The sequence below is a fragment of the Spea bombifrons genome, chromosome 4 (genome assembly GCF_027358695.1).
Source record: "Spea bombifrons isolate aSpeBom1 chromosome 4, aSpeBom1.2.pri, whole genome shotgun sequence".
Taxonomy (NCBI): Eukaryota; Metazoa; Chordata; class Amphibia; order Anura; family Pelobatidae; genus Spea; species Spea bombifrons.
In genome coordinates, this window is record NC_071090.1 from 94,128,672 (window position 1) to 94,152,747 (window position 24,076).

The 24,076-nt window shown below is 40.0% G+C and overlaps 2 protein-coding genes across 4 annotated transcripts; both read right to left on the reverse strand.

Moving 5' to 3' along the window:
* Positions 1 to 4,982: 4,982 nt before the first annotated feature.
* Positions 4,983 to 9,026, reverse strand: LOC128491918 (kelch-like protein 10). Of its 2 annotated transcripts, XM_053464307.1 has the most exons (6): positions 8,972 to 9,026; positions 8,558 to 8,799; positions 7,722 to 8,211; positions 6,692 to 7,309; positions 6,224 to 6,373; positions 4,983 to 5,450 (listed from the first exon to the last, which is right to left on the reverse strand). In XM_053464307.1, the coding sequence occupies exons 2-6, from the start codon at positions 8,701 to 8,703 to the stop codon at positions 5,136 to 5,138; spliced, it is 1,719 nt and encodes a 572-aa protein (XP_053320282.1). In that variant the 5' UTR covers positions 8,704 to 8,799; positions 8,972 to 9,026; the 3' UTR covers positions 4,983 to 5,135. The 2 variants fall into 2 exon arrangements, with proteins under 2 accessions (XP_053320282.1, XP_053320281.1); XM_053464306.1 differs by lacking the exons at positions 8,558 to 8,799; positions 8,972 to 9,026 and having other exon boundaries at positions 6,290 to 6,373; positions 7,722 to 8,184.
* A 4,972-nt stretch (positions 9,027 to 13,998) lies between these two features.
* ERLIN2 (ER lipid raft associated 2) lies at positions 13,999 to 23,765 on the reverse strand. 2 transcript variants are annotated; one of them, XM_053464363.1, is made up of 12 exons: positions 23,662 to 23,765; positions 22,064 to 22,178; positions 19,763 to 19,844; positions 19,203 to 19,249; positions 18,762 to 18,823; positions 18,507 to 18,632; positions 17,839 to 17,912; positions 16,507 to 16,565; positions 16,263 to 16,354; positions 15,778 to 15,867; positions 15,290 to 15,369; positions 13,999 to 14,704 (listed from the first exon to the last, which is right to left on the reverse strand). In XM_053464363.1, exons 2-12 carry the CDS (start codon positions 22,168 to 22,170, stop codon positions 14,492 to 14,494), a joined length of 1,032 nt encoding a protein of 343 aa, XP_053320338.1. In that variant the 5' UTR covers positions 22,171 to 22,178; positions 23,662 to 23,765; the 3' UTR covers positions 13,999 to 14,491. The 2 variants fall into 2 exon arrangements, with proteins under 2 accessions (XP_053320338.1, XP_053320339.1); XM_053464364.1 differs by having other exon boundaries at positions 23,648 to 23,696.
* Positions 23,766 to 24,076: the final 311 nt, after the last annotated feature.

Below are 24,076 nucleotides of genomic sequence, written 5' to 3' on the forward strand. Positions count from 1 at the left end.
GCTAAAACCAAACGCTAACTCTACAGCCAATAGAAATAGAGCACTCCGAGCGTTAGCCAACTGCAGCATCGGAACTTTGACAATGGGGCGGAGCTGCAAAAAGGAAACGGGGAGGGAGGAAAGCGGCCATATTGAGAAGGTCAGAAAGGAGTTTGGATTAGTCATAGTGAGTCGTGTCTGATGAAGCCTGACATATAGTAACGCGTTTATTGTCAATGTGCTGTCAGGAAGCAAAGCGAAACGTGTGTCTGTTTGTAACTTCAATACAAAAAGAATGCAGTCATGTCCATACGCTAAAATGCACTGGAGCCAAGGTGCACTATACTATGTGTAGTTAGGAGCTACAATGTGTGCAATAACACGGGAACAAATACATGTATATAATAACTATAGGAACACTTCAGCCATCAAATACACATTAAAGCTGGGGCGGCCCCTTAACTGTTTTATGGTGACCCCCTTTGCAAATGCATGGGATGGGGGGGTCTGTAGGATCCCAAGTGACTTTCCTGCCGCTGATTAGCTGTCTCGAATGGCCAATCAGTAGCGAGAAGCATTGGACCACAGAGGCGATGTGAAGCTGCATCGCTGCAGCTGCAACTTCTCCCTAATGCAAATACATTTTTTTTTCCAATTTTCATCAATGCACATGAAAGGTAGGTATATCCGCATCTCTGGAAGGTCTGATTGTGGAAGCAGGCAACTCATTCACTATCCTAAGAAAAAAGACAGGTGCCAAGATCTCAGGTACAGGCCAAAGACGAAATCATCTCTCAGGTTTAGACAAGAAGTGAACTATAGCAATCACATGAAGGGTTACACTGATTTCTGTAAACTTTGTGAAAGCAATAATCTCCCAGACTGCTGACACTTATACCGAGTGAATACTTTGTGAGCATTTACTAGCACTTCAACAAAGGCGTCTATCATGCGCTCAATATTAAATGATAGGCAAAGGTCCACTGTATTATTTCTTATGTAGTGCTAATGAGATATAGACCTAGTGTGTGCTTAGGTGGTTAGTGTTAGGTGAAACTTAAAGTTTTCCATTGATGTCCTCGCTTCGCTATGTGTGTGTAAGTGCATAATATAATAGCTTTGTGTGTATATAAATGTATGGATTAGATTGTGTGTGTATGTATGTTAGGTGTATGGTGAGCATGCATGCGTGTGTGTATGTATGTTTATAAGTGTATAGTGTTAGAGTGAGCATGTGTGTGTGTGTATGTATGTTTCTAGGTGTAAGTGTGTGGTGTTAGAGTGAGCATGCATGCGTGTATGTATGTATGTATGTTTATAAGTGTATGGTGTTAGAGTTACTATGTATATTTATGTATAAGTGGAGGGGCTGTGTGTATGTATGCGTAAGTGTTTGATGTTACCATGTGTGTGTGTGTATATGTAAATGTATGGTGTTAAAGTGGCTGCTAGTGTGTATGCACTTGCTCACTCTCTCTTGCACCGCTGCAGCTTTCTCTCTGGAGGTCGAAAGCAGACTCACTTTTACCGGGGGAAAACATGTCTGCCAGCCAGTGTCACGATGGATATAACATAATATCTGGCAGATGTGCAGCGGGTGCCCAATGCAACTGCAGGGGCCACATGTATAATTAGGTGGTTTGCCTCAAGAGCGGCCCCAGAGGAGGCAGCCTGCCAGGAAATCTCCTGGTATCTCCGTAGGCCAGTCTGGCTCAGCCCCCTGATTGGAGGAATGAGGGAGAGGCTGTTCCTGTGGCTCCGCCCTTTGGTGGATGTGCACCGTTATGTTAATCATTACTTTTATAAATGCACCTACTTTGTACGGATCAAGAAAGTAAAAGAGGCTTACAATGGAAACAGATCAAGGAATATATTAAAAATAACATGAATTGTATTATATACTAACGATAAAATATTTAATCGGAATCCCAAGATCCTGTTATGCATGGTGAAAGGGGAACGATGTATTGTATCAGAATTCTGTTTACAGCTACCGTGTTTCCCCGAAAGTAAGACAGTGTCTTACTTTCTTTTTATCCCTAAAAGCCCCACTATGTCTTACTTTCGGGGTATGTCTTATATTGGGAAAAAATTGAGAGTGATGGGAGTTATGATGTACTTTTAGAGCATAATTAGATCATGAAAAAGACATTGGAAATGGTACAGCATAACACCCATCACTCTCACACACTTACCAATCAACACACCTACCAATCCACACGTATACCAATCCACACACATATACACCAATCCACACGTATACACAAATCCACACACATATACACTAATCCACACACATATACCAATCCACACACATATACACCAATCCACACACATATACACCAATCCACACACATATACACCAATCCACACACACATACACCAATCCACACACACATATACACCAATCCACTCTCACTTAATGCTTTCCTACCTTTCCTTTCTTCTTTCAGCTTCTTTTCCTCCTCTTCGCTCCTCTTCTTCAGTTCTGTCTTCTTCCTGGTTCAGAGGGCACGGACAGCGGTGGGCGCGGCTTCAGTGTTGTGCGCCGGGATCTGACAAGAAACCCCGGCGCACAACAGCTGTTGCCGCGCAGATCACAAGGGAGCGGTATCGGAGGTCATTAACAGACCTCCGGCTCCCTTGAGTGATTTTAAGCCGGGTTGAACCCGGCTTAAAATCACTCAAGGGAGCCGGAGGTCTGTTAAAGACCTCCGATACCGCTCCCTTGCGAGCCTGCTCCTCCAGCGGCGGACATTACTGTCCGTCTCTGGAGGGGTGCCGGGTGCCGCAGGTTGGCACCCCCTGGAGTGTGGCGCCCTGTGCGGTCGCACACCCCAAAGGTCGGCCCTGCTCTAAGGGGCCGGCCTTAGGGGTCTGCGGCCGCACAGGGTTTAAATAAAAACATCGGGGTTTTTTTTCAACTTTATTTAACATCCTCCATGTTAAATAAAGTTAAAAAAACTTTAACATGGAGGATGTTAAATAAAGTTAAAAAACCCCCCCGATGTTTTAATTTAAATCCTGTGCGGCCGCAGACACGTAAGGCCGGCCTTGGTGGGGACTTCCCGGCCCCTTAGAGTGGTGGACCAGGCAAATCCCCCGTGTTTCCCCGAAAGTAAGACATATGTCTTACTTTCGGGGTACGGCTTATATTAGCCGACCCCTCTGAAACCCCCGATACGTCTTACAATCGGGGGTGTCTTACTATCGGGGAAACACGGTATTATCAAGCATTTTGTTGGGGAGGTAAAACACATTGGGCGGAGCCTCTGGACACACCCTCTCCCTTGATTGGAGGAATTGGGGAGAGTGTTCGTGCACCTCTCTTTCTCTGTGAATCTGTGGTTGGCGGAGACGGTAGGTAGAGAGAGCAAGAGTGCGAGAGAGTGTCAAAGTGAGCGTGTGTAAATGAGAGTGCGAGGGAGAGTGAATTTCGCTTCCGAATGGAAAAAGCGCTCCGAATTTCATCTGAACCGAAAGAGCAGGAAAATAAATCCTTATGAAAGATAACTTTTGGTCCATTTGCACAAGTCTAGTAATTCGACTGTGTTTGATGATGATTGAGTTTGGAAGTCCTTTTATCACTTTGTTTCTACATCCTCCTAAGAACTTTTGTTTGCCTCAATCTCTTGCCATTTGTGTTTCTTTCTTTCATTCCTTTCCATCATTGTCTTTTGCCCCATACGCAACTTACCAGGTCATGCCATATGACTGAAGGCATCTGGAGTGGTGCAGTTCCACCAAAATGGGAAAAAGAGCACATCCCAGTTCCCTAACATTTTGTCAGAAGTGTATTGGTTATGGAAGCTTAAATCTCGGTGAACTAGTTCGGCTCAAGCTGAACGTCAGGCTCAGCTCGTTGGAGGAGAACTGCAAACCAGAACCAAACTTCCTTCCTCTACAGGTTTGTGTCTTCTACCACGGAAGTTCGGCTCAAACTATAAGTAATTAATTTTTTTACCTATGCAATATAGATTTGAAACTTTTTTTTCTTTTTTTTTTTTAACATTTTTTATTATTAATCTTATTTATATTAGTCATAATATTTAGCCCCTTAAGGATCAGGGTTATTTCACTCTACAGGACCAGATCATTCTTTGTGTTTTTGCTATGTTTTTTTTCCCTCTTTCTCATTTTGTCTACCTACACAAGTAATATCTGTTTTTTAGTTCACATTTATTTACAGTTTTACAGGTATACGAATTGTACACATTTTATCAAAAATATAGTAATGTATTCAAAATGTACTACCCCATATTCATTTTCATTTACGTTAAGTTATATTTTAATTACCTAGCCCTAATAAATTCCCCACTAATTAACCCCCACCACATAAACTACACAATATAAACTAACAAGTAAATATAAAAAATAATTAACCCCTTATGGGGCTTGGGACACACTGTTTCTTACTGTTCTCTGTCTCTCTCCTGCTCACCTTAACAATGCGAAGGACAGAGGCAGAGAACAGATACAAACGCAAGCTTTGCCTTTGTCATGTGACAGCGCATGTGCATGTGATTGGCTGTAGAAGCAATCATGGACAAATGTAAAATGAATACGCTGTAGATCATGGGCAGCAACAGCAATCACGGTGACATGGAGCAATTTTAATGTCATTGGTCCTGTAGGACCATTTTTTCATGACGTACCTGGTATGTCATCAGTCAGGAAGGAGCTAAACCTCCTTTTATAACATTAAGATGTGGCCTGTGAGCAGATGTCAACTTAAAGTGCATATGTAAAGGTATTAATGCGTATATTCATATTGCACGTATAGTAACACATGGTCTAATCATTGTTGACCATTGTTAATTATGTATTATTTAGTTGTTTAATTAAAGTTAAGAATTGGTAAATGAGACCTTGATTGCTACTGGTTTTGTTACATGTTATATTATGGCCACTTGTTTCTTTATCCCAAGAATCTCTGATAATATTTAGCAAAGGCGATATATATACTACACCTTGGAACTGTCTATACCAAAGACAACAACAAATTCTTGTTACTATTTTTATTCATTTTGTTGTAAAATGTAACAAGGGACAGTTAATTTATTTTTCCATTGTTCTTTTTGACTCTTGGGCTTAAAGCACAACCCATGAATGGAGAATGCTGGTAAAATATGGTGATGTAATATTATCTTTTTTTATTAAAATTTGTTACGTGGAGCACAATATTCTTGGATGTTGGGAAGTCCGGGTACCACACAACAACTCAAAGCACTACGGTAGATGGACATGTCCTTGGCGTCATACCATTCTCTTGTCTTCTCATCATAATACTCAACTTTAAAAGTTGTTGTAAAGCCATTGAAACCTCCAATGACATATATTAGGTCATCCACCACCTCAATGCCGAAGTTGCTACGGCAGGAGAGCATAGAAGGTAGAGGGAGCCATGTGTTGGAAACAGGGCTGTAACATTCAGCACTGCATAACCTATTAGTGCCATCAAATCCACCTACCTGCAACAAAGTAATAAGAAATAACATGAGAATAACAATGTAAAGCTTCCTCACTTCCGGTATTGTTACTATACATTTCTAATTTTATGTCTACAACTACTTCTTAGCAGACGTTGTAAAAGTGGGATTATTTAACGGTTTATATAGTTGACATGGGTTCTATAGGTCGGCTGTGATATGTTTTTTTGCCTCATCAAAATACTACTATTATAATGCTGAAATTTGTTAAAACAAACTGGTATAAACAATGCTGTGTTTCTAACATTTATTCATTTCTGATACTATTATTAGCTTAATTTTGCACCTCTAGGTTGCAACGTTGTTAGAACAGGGCCCTCCTCACCTACTGTTTCTGTGAGTCTAATTGTTATGTTACATACTACTTGCCATGTCCTGTTTACCCATTGTACAGCACTACAGAATGTGATGGCGCTATATAAAGCAATTAATTGTAAATTATAATATTAGCATAACCCAATGCACTTAAAAACATTCTTCAAAAGGCATATATTTAAAATTAAACATAATATATAATATAATATATAAAAAGGTGATTACGGTGGAAAGTTGTATACGTCCACGGTAACCAGTTGAATTACTTCTTTGCTTTGGTGATAAGAACACATTTCAAACTTTCACCAGAATCATATTTTATACAACCCAAGTATGTTCTGTAAAATACGGGCCTCTAACCTTTTCAGAAAACAAGTACATACATATACATTGGCCACAATAAGTCACGAAAATATGAAGTGTTAACAAAATCCCCATACTGCATAGATGTGATGTCCGTAGGCTACAACTCCTACACCACTGCGCCTGCTTCTCATCGGGGTTACCATGGTCCATTGGTCGGTCTTGGGATTGTAGACCTCAGCTGAGAACAAGCATTCGTTGCCGTTAAATCCACCACATATGTAGATCTACAAATATACAATACTTGTTAGAGAAACAGTAGTGCCCAGGCATGGTTTGCTTATTCTAAAGACCAAATTTTAAACCCCTGCCACACATAAGAAATACGTATATATTCAAAACATAGTGTAGAGTTGAAGTAGGCTGCATCTTGAATTTTTTTGAAGATGCCTTGTGAGCTCTATGTATAATTTCCTGTTACGATTGTGTGATATGTCTTGGACTGATTCTAAGCTCCATTAACATGTGACTGAACCCCTCAATAGCAGGAACAACACCATAACTGTTTACGTTTAATAAAGATAGTGATAGTGACAGTATCTCACCTTTCCAGAGAGTGTGGTAGCACTGGCATCACTCCGTTGTTCAATCATAGGTGCAATCAAAGTCCACTGATTAGTCTCTGGCTGGTATTGTTCTGCGGTGTTGAGTCTTACGTAGCCATCAAATCCCCCCATAGCATAAATCAAGTTCTGTAGTACCGTGACACTGACGTAACATCTTTTAGAATGCATTGGGGCCACTTGTTCCCATAATTTCTTCACTGGATCGAATCGCTTCACACTGTTAAAGTAGTGCAAGCCATCAAACCCACCAACGATGTAGATAAAGCCCTTCAAGTACACTACACCATGGTAAGCCCTTGGATGCTCTTCGTCGCACATAACATGTACCCATTGAGCGGCTCTGGAATCGTAGGTTTCAATGGTACTTGTAGGGCTTCTGCCACTCCAGCCACCAATAGCAAATAAGATGTTATAAGGGAGGCGTGGTCTACAAAGTGGGTTTCTGAAGTTGGAACTGGATCGTCCACTCATGTTGAAATGAAAAATAGCTTCAAAAGCATTAATGATAATGGGTTTACAATCTTCTCTGTCTTTCACATAGATGTTGTTTTTCACATTGTTTAGGAAGTATGCTATTTGTATCAATCCCAGTCGAACCTGATAGAGAGAAGACTTGTTACATTGTGTAATGGCTGGGATAAAATATTACTTCTCAAAATGAGCTTTTGGGACCTCAGAGGTCTCTTTCATTCATGGAGAAGACCTCTGAGGTCCCCAAAGCTTATGTAACTTCAACTTTTTGTGTGTTGGCCCAATAAATGGTATCAACTTCAACTTAACAGTCCCATTTTGAACAGTATGATTGATCATTAACATAAAAATGTAAATGGTTTGTAGTCCACGATCTGTAGAAACACATCAAGGTGCGCTTAATGAATCAAACTAATAAGAGATTTAAAAAAATTACTCATTGTATTTGCAAAAGAAAAAGCAAGACTTTTGTGGGGCATTTTGTCCTTAAAAATAAAAGTTAAAGCACATATAGGCGATCGAGTACTTTCAACGATACCTTAGGAAGCAGGACTGAGATATACTGATTCCTTTTTTCCGGGTCATGGTCAATCCATTTCAGAATGGCTTCAAACACAACATTCTCTTTATTAATATTGAGTTCATCCCTCTCTATCATGTAGCTGAGCTTCATCACCGACAGTTCCAAGAATTCCTCAGACGTCTTAAAGATGTTCTCGAAGTTATGCAGGATAAACACAAAAGCCTTCTGACACAGTTCGGGACAGTAGTAAATTTCAGTAAGACTGCAGATACCAATGCAATTGTCGAAGGAAAGATGAGACGTAAGAAACGCACAGCACTCTCTTACAATACCCATGATGTTAAACTGATCGGCAGCAACCAAGAGTTGCTCTACATTACAAGTTGTGACGGGGACTCTTCTGGTGTAGGCATACTCTATAATCAATTCCATCATGTCTGGAGAGATGCCTGGAATGTTGTACACCCTTTTCTGCATATTATTCAAAATACTTGTAAATAAAACTCTGTTGGAAAAAGTAGACGTCATTAAAAACCATCTCTGTTAATAGTTTTCTAGGTCACCGGGGCTTGGGGTGACCAGGTCGTTGTTTTCACTATGTATTGTATACCAAAGAACTGCATGAAAGTTATTGGTGATATGTACAACATATTTTCGTACGTGTCCCCAGTAACAGGATAAAATAAAGAAGGCTGTATCTACTAAAGTAAGAGTTGGCAGGAGAGTTGAATCTGTTGTAATAAGTAGTCACATTCATTAAGATTTCTTAAAAGTCACCTTATTTATTGAACTATGCAGTATGATATAATATATTTTAACACAGCAGCCCTAGCTGCAAGATTATAGCATACCTAAAATAAGAGCTGCAGCTGCAGAGGATGTTCTTGTGAGCCTTGAACTCTACGCCATTGACCATGATGACGACATCGCACAGTTTACCCTCTAGCCTCAGCTCGTTGAAGACAGAGCAGGCCGTGGTGCTCAGTTGGCGTTCCATGGCTCTCTAGAGTAAACCTAAAGTGAGAATGTCTTCCAACCAGAGGAGATCACTTGGTAATCATGGTCTGCAACTTTCATTCCAGACAATGCTGATCTGCAAGGGGAACCAAACGTTCTAATCAGACCTCTGATGACTTCATTACCTGAAACATTGCCCATGACAACATAATAAAATTCTATAACGGTCATGTCCAAATTTTATGTACAAAACATATTGGCCTGACTAGGATTATTGGCCTTTTTAAATGGTAGGTAAATGAACTTACCAGTGATGCTTAGCAACCGAGTCCTCCCCTCAGTGCCCTGTATGTTACGTTGCTAGGAGTTTTGCTGAAACTAATCATAAGAACAGATTTATCAATTTGCACAGAAAATCACAGAACCCCTTTTAGTGCATGCAACAGATGAATATAATAATTTAAGGTGCCAGTGAGGGGTTTTTTTTGTTTGTTTTTTTAAAGCAAGTAGGTGGAACAGCATCTTTAAGTTTAGCATGTTTGTCAAATTTTTGGGGCTGAATATGGGAAACCAGAATTATAAGACTTGATGGTTCATCTTGTAATTTACCTATCTTTGCAGGAGATGAACCACTTTTTACGGTGTGACTGTGTGACATTTTGTTCGAATATATCCTTTTTGGGCTGACTTAAAATATTGTGGTAAATCAGTTTGTACATTTGACCGTTTTGCACATTTTTTGATCCGGTTTTTGCACCTGGAGTTACTTTCTAACAGTATTCATTGTTTTCCGAATGATCTCTCTGTAATTCACGTTAAGGATGAAATGTATTCAGTATAAGGGTTATGTATGTTCACTTACTTTTTAAATACCATCAAAATTTACTAATCAATGCCCTTGAGTCCCCACCTTCAGCCCAAGGAAAGGGACCATTAATGCAAAGGGTTATTGTCTTCTATCTAAAATGGCCGTTGACAGCGCGGGAGTGTATATATATATATATATATATATATATATATATATATATACTTCCGTTTGGCATCAGGCGGTTGGAAGATGCATCATGGCTTCCACCGACTATAACGGAAGTCTATTACGCTAGGCACCCCTGAATAAGGCCACTTTCCAGCTTTGCCCCACCGTCAGCAACGTATTCTGGCCCGGGCTGACTAGGCCTAGGGTAGTGGGCGGCAGTTCTACCCAACGGGTCGGTTACAGGGAGTCCTGCATGGGCTGTATTTAAAAAAACACTGCTCACCTTCAAGACATGGAGCACCAGGATATGATGTCATATCCCAGCATCCTGTCATGAAGATGGTGGTTGGGGAGGGGGGCTGCCCCGGGTCACTGTGGCTAAATTGATCTCAGTCAATCTCAATAAACAATGGATAACTGAAATATATCGAAGAGACTTCACTATTGTGCAGTTTTAGCAACACATCGGCCGGTGTTATAGATCTAAGGCGATAACAAAAAATGTTTACTAACACGGAGCTGTGCCAGAAAGCGGTTTGGCTTATCAACGACTCACCCGGTGACGGACAAACCCAGCCATGCGCTCACCCGATCTGCCTCGCCGGTGTGCCAACAGTGCCTGGGTACGTCGGGCTGCGCGATATGCGAGCATAAAACAGACATATGCGTTAAAGTTGTTGTTGTTGTTATCCCCAGTCCAGCCCTGATCACATCTAAGCCTCTCACCCTATAATTCCTCTTACCATGTAACATACGCAGTTTGACGGTTATTTGCTGTATGCACCCGTTTGCCACGGGTTATGTATGGCAGAGAGATAATTGGAGCAGAATAAATGACGCCAATCGGATGTAAAGACATGTTTATTTCACATACACACGTCATAAACATTTGGATCATTGGATGCCAGTTATACAGAAAGAGAATAATTTGAAATATTTAATTTTTTTTAAATTCTTGGTGCTGTTAATCCTCAAACTCGTCCCAGAAATAGATTAATGGTGTCAAATTTAGACCGAATAAATGCTTGTCGTGTGACACAAAAGCCGACACTGGTATAAACTGTTGCCATATAAACTGTAACAGCTCCTTAAATGTTTATGTGCCATTTTAAGGGATTAAATATATTTAATGGCCGAGGTGGCATCCGTCACCTAACCCGTTAGCTTTACCAACAAAAAAATGCGATCTTTGGTAATAAGTCTTAAACTTAGCTAAGAACGATTCCCTGCTTGAAACACACAAACCCTAGTTCCTAATTAGCATACCTGGGAACTTTCTAAATGAGCTGACCCCAAGACTCTAAATATTCATCATTTAATAGCCCATCACGATGATTCTATGTAGTGACTCGCCAAATGGCTCCAATAGCTGTCCTCGACCTTGTCATTAGTTAAAGATACACTTAATTGAGTCACCTGCATGCAAGCAGGAATATCAATCATAACATATTCGGGGCAAAAGCACCAACTGGGAGTCATATATGATCACAGTGCACAGTGCTCAATGCATAATACTTTGTCGGGCACGTGTACTTTTTAAATTTTTTTTAACTAAAAATTTTAGATAAACTGCTCATATAAGTTTATGAAATCCAATCCTCATGTGAGGCGATTTAGAAATATCCATGTCATAAGTAGAGCTCGGGACAGAATTTAAATTTTTCAAGCACTGTTACATGAACCTGCAATCAAAACCAGTTCTTTATTTCTCTGTAAGAAAACAATTCTTGTAACGGGTAACATAAAATAGAGCTTAGGCAATAAATGTAAATAAATTGACCCAATATCAATACACGAATTTGTTTTTTTGCTCATTTGGGGGTGTTCATCACAAACCGAGTAGGCTTGGAAATTCATGGCCAGAGATGATTCCGTTATCAACATATCTACAAAATCTAGAAAACATTCAGGCCAAATTTGCATGGCCTATTCCGGAGCAGCACGCCAGCACTGATGGGAAAGTGTCGTAGAATAAAACAACTGTCGAATTTCCAATTTGTTCGCTATTGTACTTTCAATATTATGACCATTTCATCATCCGCTGCACACAATACGTCCAAAAAGCCATAAAATTGTCCACATTTTATCAAGGTTCCTAAGTTAAGTGCGCGCCTTGTGGCTCTCAGGGGGAGAACAAAACTTCCAACACCGGAGAAGTGAAATCTGTGAATTTTCCGATTTTGCGGTGTGATTAGATTCGGGTCCAGAATATAAGAGCCAGGCGGCTCTGGAGTTGGAGATTAACCAGGTGGAATAGCAGCCAGGTCTTTCCAAAAGCAATTATGGAGAACACAGGCAGTATTCAGACGTTTCTGCCTCGAGTTCAAATAAATAAGTAGGAAAGAAAAATAAAGCAAAAGATGGTGTCTCGTTTTAAAGGGAAAGCCGTGCGCTATACAGAATTTCATCATCTAACATATCACAGAACTACCTTTTTAATCATCCTACATTGTGTTTCGACAGGAAAGCTGGTAACCCAGTTGATGCGCTCAGTGGACAATTGAGGAGCCTGCTTGGAGGTCCTTCAATGTTCCTCAATTAGGACCACGCCATAAACCATCTAGAAAAACCGGTATTATGACTACCCCTTACAAGACAGGTTCACGGAAGGGGAGAAAAACCTTACTCCTATATGTAAAACCTTACATTTTTAAACAAAATACACCTATTGTACTAATCTACAAATAAGAAGAAATCTTTAAAAAATCCTGGTGCCCTGAGTTACTCCAGGGTTTTTTTTTTTTTTTTTTTTTTTTTTTACAGAAACCTGCAAGATTTTAACTTGGGTTTATATATTCACAAAATAGTGGTAGATTATATTTTATATTATTAGGTTTCTTTTAGCTGTAATGTACCACAATCGCTGTAGCTAAACTATCAGAAGATATAAACCAGGGCTGTACAATTCCAGTCCTCTAGAGCCGCAAATGGGCCGCAGTTTTTTTGCAGTAAGCAAAACAAAATCATTAAACTGTATGTCTTCAGGCAGGCATTCAGAAATCACTGGTATGTTTGTGGCCCTCGAGGATCGGTGCTGTACAGCCCTGCTATAAACTGCGGTATGGAATATAAATTTACAGGCTGGGAATCCTATAGAGGAACAGGCGGCGATGCGAACGAAGAACGGTTCTGCTGCGAAGAGTTACATGAGGATTCAACACTGGAGTTCTTTGCCCTGGACCTGCCACTTATAAATATATCCCCGATGTAATTATTTAGACCTTTAACACAACTGTGAAACATTAAGGACATCTTTACAAATATATCATGGCAGTAGTGTGCGCGTATCAGTAAGAAGCGGGATTATCACATCTGCAGGGTATAAAGACACGTTCATACATGGCTAACGACAGCCGTCTCACCCTATTCCCCATCGATATTGATCAGAGACACTATTGACTTTAACGTGATTTCAGTTTGTATATGTAAGAGCGGCTACTGCTCGGTTCTCAAGCATGCATGTCCAACTACCACACATAAAAGATGGTAGCTCATCTTGTACATGTTCAACAGAAGCAGGCAGGGGAGATGCATTTTCTAATTTCAATAGCCACCTGTTAGTATGCAGTAAAACGCACTGGACTCCATGCAAAATGGACAACAATATTCACTTTACTTGTATTTAGGGGTTAAAGAAATAACTTGATGTACAGCTGCACCCATGGTATGGATAGAAGGTGGATTCTTTATTACATCTATATAAATTATGGTAATCTGTAAACATCTGTTAATCCCACAGGTTTAGTGTATGGAATTGTAAAACAAAATATTTGGAAAAAGTGGTACAACCGCTTTAATGTTACACGGAATCAAAATGTATTTTTGCTGCATGTAGTGCATGTGATGACTTTATACACTATTATATGTGTAATTCAGTAGCAGCATCTCACATGTGTAGCCATACTGTACTATCCATAAAGGAAAGAAGCGCAGGTTTCACTAACATAACACGCGTGTGAAGATTGTCCAACTCCAACATTAATAACAATCCTTAAGTCTTCACACAAAGGTTCTCTTTCATACCTCGCAAGGGCACAGATGGATCATACAGGGACATCTTAGAAGATAGACAGACCTTGAATAATTCTGGGTTATAATTACCTCCTCTTTGAGCACCGGTGAGAGACTGGTTTGTTCACACTCACAGAATAGAAGAGAAATAGGTTTCCTTTTTGACATGAAAATATAAAGGCTTCACAGCTTCCGATGTCTTATGTTCCATTCCTCACAAAGATGTAGTAGACTTTCTACAGAATGCAGCGGAAGAGCAGCGTGCTAACAGAAGTTCAACGAATGGTCCCTGTGTTGTACCTGGTAAGCTTCCCACCGCCCGATGAATACTGCACTATGAAACCCATGTACCGATATATGGTTTATATTCCTAATGAAACGTGTGGCTGAGATCTAACAGGTAGACGGGACAAGCAGTGCTTCATTTTAGGCTACACAGCTCTCTAGAGCAAAGGACTCGCAATCAATGGCCACGGTGGAGTAGCATTTAGTGTCATCATGGATGGACCTACTAGGTCAAGCCAGTAAGTGGTTACAAAGAATTAGTTAGTGGTGGAGTGTGACTATCGCAATGCATTATTCGTAGCTCTTGCATTCATTCAAAAGTCAAAAACTCATAAATTAAAGTGTGAGGTTGAGGGTGCCAGATAACCTTCGTCTTGTTTACAAAAATATAAAATTCTTGAACGAAAGCGCAATCCATTAACGAGCTCTGACACAAATAGATTTGGTTGTAGTATACAAACTTGTTTAAAAAATAGAATAAAAAAAAAATCATAACTAATCCTGGAATAATTAAACTTTCAGCTATTTCTTAAAAATTAGACGTTAGCCACAATCCTCAAACAGCCAGCTGCTCTGCTCCGACTCCTTGAGGATCCGGCTGCTCTGCTCTTTTAAGTTTGAAAGGGTCTTCTGACACCATCGGCGGAGGATGAGATGTCCCCGAGTAGTCCATAAACATTTCTGGAATGTCTTTACCAAAATAGATCTTACTGTTGGCAGCAATGGCTTGGAACTTCATGAGTTGCAGGTATTGGGGTGTTAATTTTAGCTGTGGATGAAAGAAGACTGAGTAAGATGGAGAGAACACATGGGGAATGCTTCAATGATGGCCAATCTCCCTACGCTTCAGTAAGTGAACTTGGAGCAGAGGTGAAAGGGAGCGGACGCATACTAGAGCAGTGGTGCTTCCAAGGTTGTGTTCTACCACCTTAAACTTTTGTAACTGAATATACAGCATTAGTTACATTTCTGTTGAATGGCCAAGCCCTTCCCAGAGATAATTCTGTCATTAAGGAAAACTCTCACATCATGCATAAGTTTTGGGGCAACCAATAGGTTGTTATAGAAATGGCAAACCTTCTTGAAAGCTTATGTGTTGTTTTCATGTGTTTCCAAGTAAAGAACCTGCCAAGGTTTATTTAACATTATAAACATTACAAACACGGCATGAGTTCAGGTGGAAATAGTGGTGTGAAGCCATAGGTTACATCTTAAGGGTAACAGACATATTTGTAAAAAAATAATAATTCATGGATGTTATATTTTTCTGACAATTACCCTTTAAAAAAGCTATAATATTTGGTAACGCTGCATATATTTTTTTGGGGAGTAGAAAGTAAAGCAATAGTTTTACCTTATTGGCCTCTGCCAGTCTCTGCGCTGTGTAAAACTCTGCATCAGCTTTTGCTTTCTCACGAGCGAGGAAAGCAGAGTCTGTCAAACACAAACAGATTCATTTTCCAATTGTTAACAGAAAAAGGGGGGAAAAAAACTCTTGCATAATCTAACATGCTGTACCCGCCAGAAAAGACTCAAATCAGATGACCTGGATGGGGATTCATCATAATCAGAGATACATGTGAACAGCTCCCGGCATTGGAATAAAACCTATTCATTTAACCAACACCGGCAGGGACAAAAGCAGACATACAGTACGGCCTTTCACCCAGCAATGGGGCAACACCTAGTACAGACCCCGGTAAAACACACAAAATAAAACACAAGCAAACAAAGAACCTGTTAGCGGATTCTAAGAACCGAGAAGACACTAGAAAGGGCTGTTTCTTCTTAGTGTGGCCTATCTAGTTAGAAGGTGAGTAGGAATTCAGTTCTAAGCTTTACCTTCAATTTCTGAAATCCTCTTTTCAGTTTCCTTTTCCATCACTTTCTGCCCAAATTTAATCTCGGCAACTTGGGCGACCTTTTCTGCCTCTGTATGGAGACAAATGATCAAATTATTTTTGTATGGGAAAAACCTTTGGACCTTTTAATGGTTTTGTCAATGAATGATTTGTGTGCCTAAAGGGACAGAATAATTTCACGTATAGTCTTAATATGTATTCTTTAAACATATAACACTTTAGGGAGAAGCTGTACAGCTCCTTCACGGTCCAACAATTCTCACCACTGACTGGCTGTTCAAGCAGCCAATCAGTGGCAAGAAAGCATGAAATCAATGAAAGCAATTCCAGCACAGGTGGTCTCATTTGGTACGCCTCAAAAGAACACATCACAGCTCAAAAGGACTACAAAACAGGCCATCCCTCCTCCCAGCCTTTAAAGTAAAATGACTTTTAATGTTCCGTGGCACGGCCATCATTACGTACCAATAACAGCCTTTTTTCTCTCGGTCTCTGCTTCTTTCTCCACCACCTTCTGCTTTTGTGCAGCAATCAGCAGCTTGGTCTTCTCACTTTCCCTGTAACGCATGAAACCTCATAAGGATCCAAGTGGCAACAATGTGATGGTTAAAGAAAAAACAACGGGCTCGTACAGTTTTGTCTGGCTCCTCAATCTAAAACACATGTGTGATGTTCTGATATGCTATGAGCTCATACTAGCAGATCTTACATTAGCTCGTAGTTCCTGCGAATGGTTTCAGGGATGTTGGGCTTTGTGACTCTTACAGCCTGCAAAAGGAAAAGGTTGAAGACCATCATTAGATCCATTTGTTCAACTCATTTTAGACTCCTAGATTTAATGATTTTCATTACTGAAAATATTTAATGAAAATAAATGTATTTTATTAAAGTGTAAATACACCTGAAACCATAACTCAGCGAACGCTATGGATAACATCTGAGCTACGCAGTGAGATTCTGCAAATACATCCAAATTCTGCCAAGCTCAACGATCCCCTGATGACTTCCCTGGTAACTTGGAATTTCAGTTGAACTGAAACATTTACCATACAGATTTACAGGGTCCAAGTTGCCAAATGTATTCAGCAGATCACTTAAAATGCATGTGTCACTTTCTTATAATGGTATATATTATTGTTCAGTACACATAGAAAACCAAGTGTGTAATGGTCATTCAAATGTAACAAACTGTGAGCACAGCCATCCTGATCACTTGTCACACGATTTGTATCATTATTCCAAATCATTAGGAAAGCCAGATAACTAATTAGTAATTCGCCCCTATGTCTCTGAATTTAGCTTTATTGATTTCAATTGAAATATATTGGGAATATATTATTGATGATGTTTCAAATATCCATAGATTAGTTAAATAAAACATATGCACACAGGTTGATTTGTCAATGTCATGTGGCATTTGTAGTATAATACATAACGCGGTATACTTCAATGCAGGGATTAATCTGTAGTGAGACTGTGGTCTGGCTTCATGCAGGCAGGATTAAGCATGCCTGGTGAAAACAAATGTTGCTGGTCGTTTCGCAGATAAACTCAACAATTTCCTTTCAGCTTATTTTCTAATTATGTTAATCATACTAATCAAAGCACTTGTATTTATATATCTAGAGGGACACAAATATTTAAAAGATGCACTCCTGCATATGACCAGGAAATGATTTCATCGCTTGACTGCGGAACGTTAAGTGTTTTGGCATGTTGGCAAGTCTTCAAACACGGCAGGTTCTACGTATCTGCTCAGTCTCATAATCCTAGTATTGGAGCAAACACGGACAACATGCACAGCATTTGGGAACACATCCTATGAATGTTTTGGGTTCTCTTTGGTGGTTAATTTTCCAACATTTTGTGTTCTGTGCTGTTCTAGACAATTGACGAAATATTTCAGAGTAATGAAGTGTTAATGTACTTAAGATAAGAATAATTACTTAAGATAATCAGAAAAATGTTGAATATATTTTTCAGAATCTGAAAATTTGTAGGAAGGCTCACACCCCGGGAAGAACTGCACAAGATTGCATACCTGAATGATGAGTCCAGGCGCCATTGTATTGAGATCTTGCTGCAGGGCCAGCTTGAGGTTCTCATCTATCTGATCTGTGTCGAGTAGAGATTACTAATCACCAATCATCCTAAAGCAGCCGCTCGTAATGCTGGGAGATGCAGTCAAACAAGAGTTGCCTACTATTGTGCACAGAAAGAAAACAATACCCTACAGTAATGGAGAAAGAGAAGCGTTCCTGCGTATCTCTTTCAACGCAAACCTGTCTGCAATATTCTGGCCTGTTGGAGTACTTGTGCAAAAGGGTGAAGCCATGGCACGCACCAGGGGGACAGCCTCTTCACAGTTCCTCCAATCACCCTTTTGCCCAAGTATCTGGATAACGGAGTGGATGAAGAAAGAAGAACAAGAAAAGGCAAGAGAAGAAGCAGAGCTGTGTGGAAGGAGACAGGGACACGGAAGCAGTCAGTGGAGAAGGTTGGGAGACACAGAACGTGCGAGAGTGAATGACAGCGTGAGTTACAAGCCCCTAGGATTAATCTTCGGTGCCACAGATCTGAGGTCTAAGTAAACGACAACCTCTATTATAAGACAAGGTTGTTTTTTCAGATTTTTATAATTTAAATACGCTAATTTAGCCTAAATCCATCAAGTTCAACCTGCACTGTTGATAGAGATGTGCCGCTTACCAAACAGCTCTATGTAGACTTCCTGTAATGTGTGGACACTGCAAAACTGGTTCAGCTCATGGTGAATTTTGTTGAAGATCAACGCTTTATCATAGTCAGCAGTGAAGTTTTTCACTATATCATACACTAGGAGGAAAAGGGGGGTATTCAGCAAATAGGACATACAGGGTGCTTGTAAGAAATAGACAAACCGTGACAAGTTGTTCTCATTAAAGTGCAAACTGATCTGTAATAACAACCAAGTTTAATACTCACCAGCACCAGGGACTAAGAAATTTACCACCTCAATTCGGTCAAAGTAGATCATGACACCACCACTGAGGAAGAGAAAAGATGAGTTAGGAACACACCTTAAAGTCATTAGAAAAAATTCAACTCAAAACAAATAAACGCTATAACGGACAAGCACTCTTGTTGTGTACCCACTGATATACCTGAGGCAGATAAGAACTTTGAATGTGAACATTTTATGTGAAAAGGGGAGACATTTTGATCCCTAGGTTGGTGGACCCATATTTGGCAAGAGCATTCCTCAAGAAATGCTCTGTAGCATTAGAACACAGTGTAACAGTAACATATATGGGTAGCTCAAAGGTACTGCATTCTAGCGGCCTGTCACGCATTCATACAATAGGGCAGATGATATATGTGAGACCTAACAGATATTGCCGTTTTCTGTTCATGATGATAACCTACCTTGTACCGCATGGAACATTCTTCACCTCGTCTGTCTGCAAAGTACTCTTCAGGAAAGAAGAAAAATGTTTGAAATTGGTGATGGAATTGGTGATCTGGAGAACCCAGGACAGAGCCTTCCCCTCTGGACCTATTTACCTGTAGGCCCCTAGACCATCTGCCTCCCCCACCATTCATTGTCTACTTCCTTAACCCAGACAGTCTCCTCTCAAAAATCCCCCCAAACAACCAATCTGCAGGATTACTTGCTAAGACTATATATAAAACTATTCATTCTACATCTTTTTTTCCCATTTGCTTATGAAATGTCAGCCAAGAATAATTTACAGAATTTTTTTTTTTTTTTTTTTTTTTAACACTTATGAAAACATACACAATAAAGTAGGAGAAACAGCTTCTTGGTTTTAATGGAACAGTCCCATACATTTTGAGTGTTTCTAAAGATGTTTGGCAATCCTGAACTTTGCCCATGCTGACCTCTGAGAAAACGACTGCCCCATTAAGTATTAGCTGTTGATAATAAAAATAATAATAATAATCATCGTCGTCGTTGTTCTTACCTGCACTGATTTGAAAGAGGTTATGAATGGGAGCATTAGATGGAATCCCGGCCCACTTGTAGAAGTAAGCAACGCTCCACCCCTGCAGAAGAAGACAGTAGAGCAGGTTGGTCTATTAGCCACTATGTTCCAATATCAGAGTCACTTGATAAAACACATGGAATTCCACCACACAGGGCTCCAGATTACATCGAAAGAAGAGACTTCTGAGTTCCCAAAAGGTTATGTCATCCTTCTATGTGATGACCCAATAATGTGTACCAACTTCAACTAAAGACTATACAGAACATGAATACAAAGCATGTTCCCTGGGTACAATTACCTAGTTGTTTTTGGACTACATACTACATAAGACGGCTAATAACCTTATCGTAGTCGGCAGAAAACAACAGAAACTGCACAAGACACAGCATGAGCGTTAACATCACAATTTACTAATAACCCATTTTATTTTTTGCATCATGTGCAGAATCAGGGATGATCAACATGATAAAGATAGGACAGCATGTTTGGGCTATGCCGGCAACTACAATGTTCTGAGGAAATCGATTCCTCATATTCATCAACAATATTTTTTCACGCTATGCCAAAGCTGTTTACCCACAAGTCATCATGTCTTAACTTTCAGCAATATTTCAGTTCTTTTGTATTAGGAATACATTGGATGTATTGGAATATCTCTTACATGTCCTTCATGCGCCATTTTACAGAGAGGGTGGTAGAGAAATAGAATAGCCTCCCACCAGAAGAGGTAGATTCAGGATCGCTTTATAACGGTCTCATGCAGGTTTAAATTCCCTCACTGTATTAGCTTCTAAGACAAGATCAGGGACTGATTAAGGTCCAAAAATGGTTCTTATCTGAGGTCATATTCTATGTGTAGGGGTTGACAAATGGTTTATTTTAAGAAACAAACAAAAAAAATATAATTTTTACAATTATGCCCATTATAACAAATATTCAAATCAATGTTCCAAAATGAAATATTCAAAACACCGCACTTCTTATCCCCTTTACCACCTTATGGACGTACAGGTACATCCATAAACGCATGTCAGGATGCCCTTATGGATGTACAGTTACGTCAAATAGAAAATGCAGCAGCGCTCTCAGGTTTACAGTACATCTGGCCTGTTCTCTGACTGCATCCGAGGCAGTCCCGTGAGAACCAGATATTTTCCCTCTCCTCTCCACCTTTGTGATCTGGAGGAGAGAGAAAAAGCATCGTGTATATCAGCGAAAAGAAAACCGTAGCTCTCATACCCTTTGATGCCCATTCCCTCTAACCATTCTATAACCCCTGATCGTTGCGTTAAAAAAAACACATGTATTAGTTTAATGAGGTTAGTGTGTGTTTGTGTAGGGGGGCTAGTGGCAATTGGGGATCGTTTAGAGGGTTTCAAAGAGAATAAGAAAACCCTCCATACGCTCATATTGGAGCACTGACCCCGTTATTATAACCAGGACAGGGTATTTGGAAGATTCTTCTATGTTATGAATAACGGCCTCCTAGCGGTAACTCACAATTTGACAGATTGTATAAAGTAAGGACCACTATTACTTGTTTTGTAATAAATTCCCTGAAATCCGGAATGGCTCGTCAAATTCAAGGGCAGACTGGACTTCAGGCAGTATATCCCATCAAAGCGCTCACGGTAAGTTCTAGAAGCTTTGCAAGGGCAGTACAGGATATACAATGGCAAGGGCAGTCACTTAGAGCCCACAATCTACGGATACAAGAACGGTATTGCCCTTTCTGAACAAAGATTTACGTTACTTTAGTCTAGTTAGTTGTTGGTCTGAGAAATCCTTTCATATCATATAAGAGGCTTGTTAAAGAATTAAAAACAGCGTATTATTGTTTCAATGCGGCTAGACTGAAAGCTAGAGTACCAGTGAATCGGGATGCCTCAGGCAGATCCTGGTTTATCGCCTAAGTCTGTCACATCTCGTAGTGATGATCCTTTAACTTTGTTTGAGGACATGCAAATGAGGACAATTAATTCCAGATTAACAAGTTGAGCAGCCACCTGCTAAAGCCAAGAGTTCCTGTGCCAATATTATTCCCGGATCTACATCCGCTGGGAAATAAAAGCTATTCTCCTTGTTACCAATGACAGTTCCAGATGCATTGAAATAGCCAATAACTCATTCACTATGCAAACTAGCAACCCGACAAAAGGAACAGGAGTAAAGCACTTTCCCCAAATCATTATCATATCCATTCCGTCCCACGAATTAACAATACAAGCTGGTGAGCGTCAACATTTCAGTGAAGATGAGGACAAGCAATAGTCTTACCTGTAATACACTCCAACATGACCCTCTTCTATTTTATGTATGGCTGAAAACAGGGAGGCGGCCGTAATTGCAAACCCAACGGCCGCCAAAGCTCCAACCTGTGACATCTTCACTCCTGTACAGGACAGAGGGAGACAACGCGTTACACCACCTCTTTAAAGAGAAGATCGTTTCGGGCTACAATCCAACATAAGTGGGCCACCAATAAGGTGTCTCCCTATTTACTCCTCTTCTTTATCAATAAATTATTTCATGTGAACAGGAGCCTGAGCCAGCTTTTGAGGCCCATCTTTCCAGCGACAAACAAGGTAGTCGAAGGATAAAACGAGGACCTCCTTATTAAATATTTAGTTAAATAAAGAAACAAAAAGCATAATTTTACTCGACCATACCCAACATACATGTAAAGGCTGGAGAAGAAAAGAAGAAATCAACACATCTGGTTTAGGTAAAATAAATAATATATATATATTCCATAGGGTTATCATTGGTCTTAGGTTGATGGCGAAATAACTGCTAAGGGGCTACATTGTATATAATAAACAAACCAACTACGCCCGTAATCAACCCACCTACATAAACTAGAGGCCAAATTGAATCCTTGACGTCCTTAAACACACAACCTATCACTGTGCAAAAACATAACGCAAAGAAAATGTTCTGTGTGTCTGATCAACAAATCCCAGTTGTTTATGAATAACTTTGTTTTATTTATTCCTGGAACACATTTATCGGTTGTAGCCAAACTATTCATCATTGTAAATACGTTTACACGTGAAATCTACAGATTTATAAAAACACTGTCCGTCCCCTTGTTAACGATTATAATATATAAATCGTTTATTTTTAAAATAACAGCAACCAAAGAATGCTAGTGCGGCACTTATACTTAGAGTCATTGATTTCTAGCAGGATGAAAAAGACTTGTAGTGTGCTTAATACTAAGAACAATAAGAATAAACATATATGCAATAAATACCCATTTTACTGCATGGCGACCTTTAGCTTAAGGAGCCACCGGAGCCGAGCAGAGGAAAGTTTATGACATGTATGAAACATAGCAGGGTGTCAAGGAAGGGGCAAACACCTATTGGGGGGATACTGCAGAACCCCTCAATGCATTTGCATGGGGGACACCATGAAACTTTAAAGGGATCATACAGCTACCATAATCATTAAAGCGCACGGATGGAGTGTCCCTTTAACCAGGATAACATCAGCGCTAAACGCTTACAAATCGATTTAGAAAGCTACAGATTACAATCCATTTGTTTCTGTGAACTCCATTTAGGGCCTGCTGTGTTTAAAGCCTGACACCTTTCAATGCCACATGCTGCAGATCAGGGTAACACATATGTGCAGTTACATGTATGCACCATTTACACAGTCACATAAACGAATCCTCTTTATAAACTCCACATACTGCCAGGCATGAAGAAAGTCACAGGTGCCAGGCTTTAAATAGCAGCCCTGTGTTAAAAATATAACTGCAATAAGAGCAAAAGATACATATTAACCAAAATATATATCGCATGAAAACATGCCGATTACAGGTAGACGAGCCTTACAAGAGGAACACATGACCTTTCTCACAATACCTGTAGGACAGAGCTGATCGGCTTCTCCTTAATCTTCTTTTTTTCCCCCACCTGCACCAGCTTCTTCTTCCGGGTGTCGCATTTAGCAACGTAATAGATTGGAGCCAAACCTGAGCAGGAGGCAGACATATTTGTTAAGGGCATTTCTACTAGGCCGGTAATTTCATTAACCACCAGCAGGTGGCGAGAGAGGCCGCGCTATGGGAAGGCTGGGACACATCAGAGGTGATTCGCAGTGTGAACATTATATTATATGAATTGCTATTTAATTCATAAATAAAGCTTACTTTAAATGAGTTGGGAATGCAGAAGCTATAAACTACATGGCTGTTTATGAACTATCTGTTCATATATATATATATATACACACCACAGAAGAGGGGTCCATCTTTTGTAGGAGCTCAGAAAGTTAGCT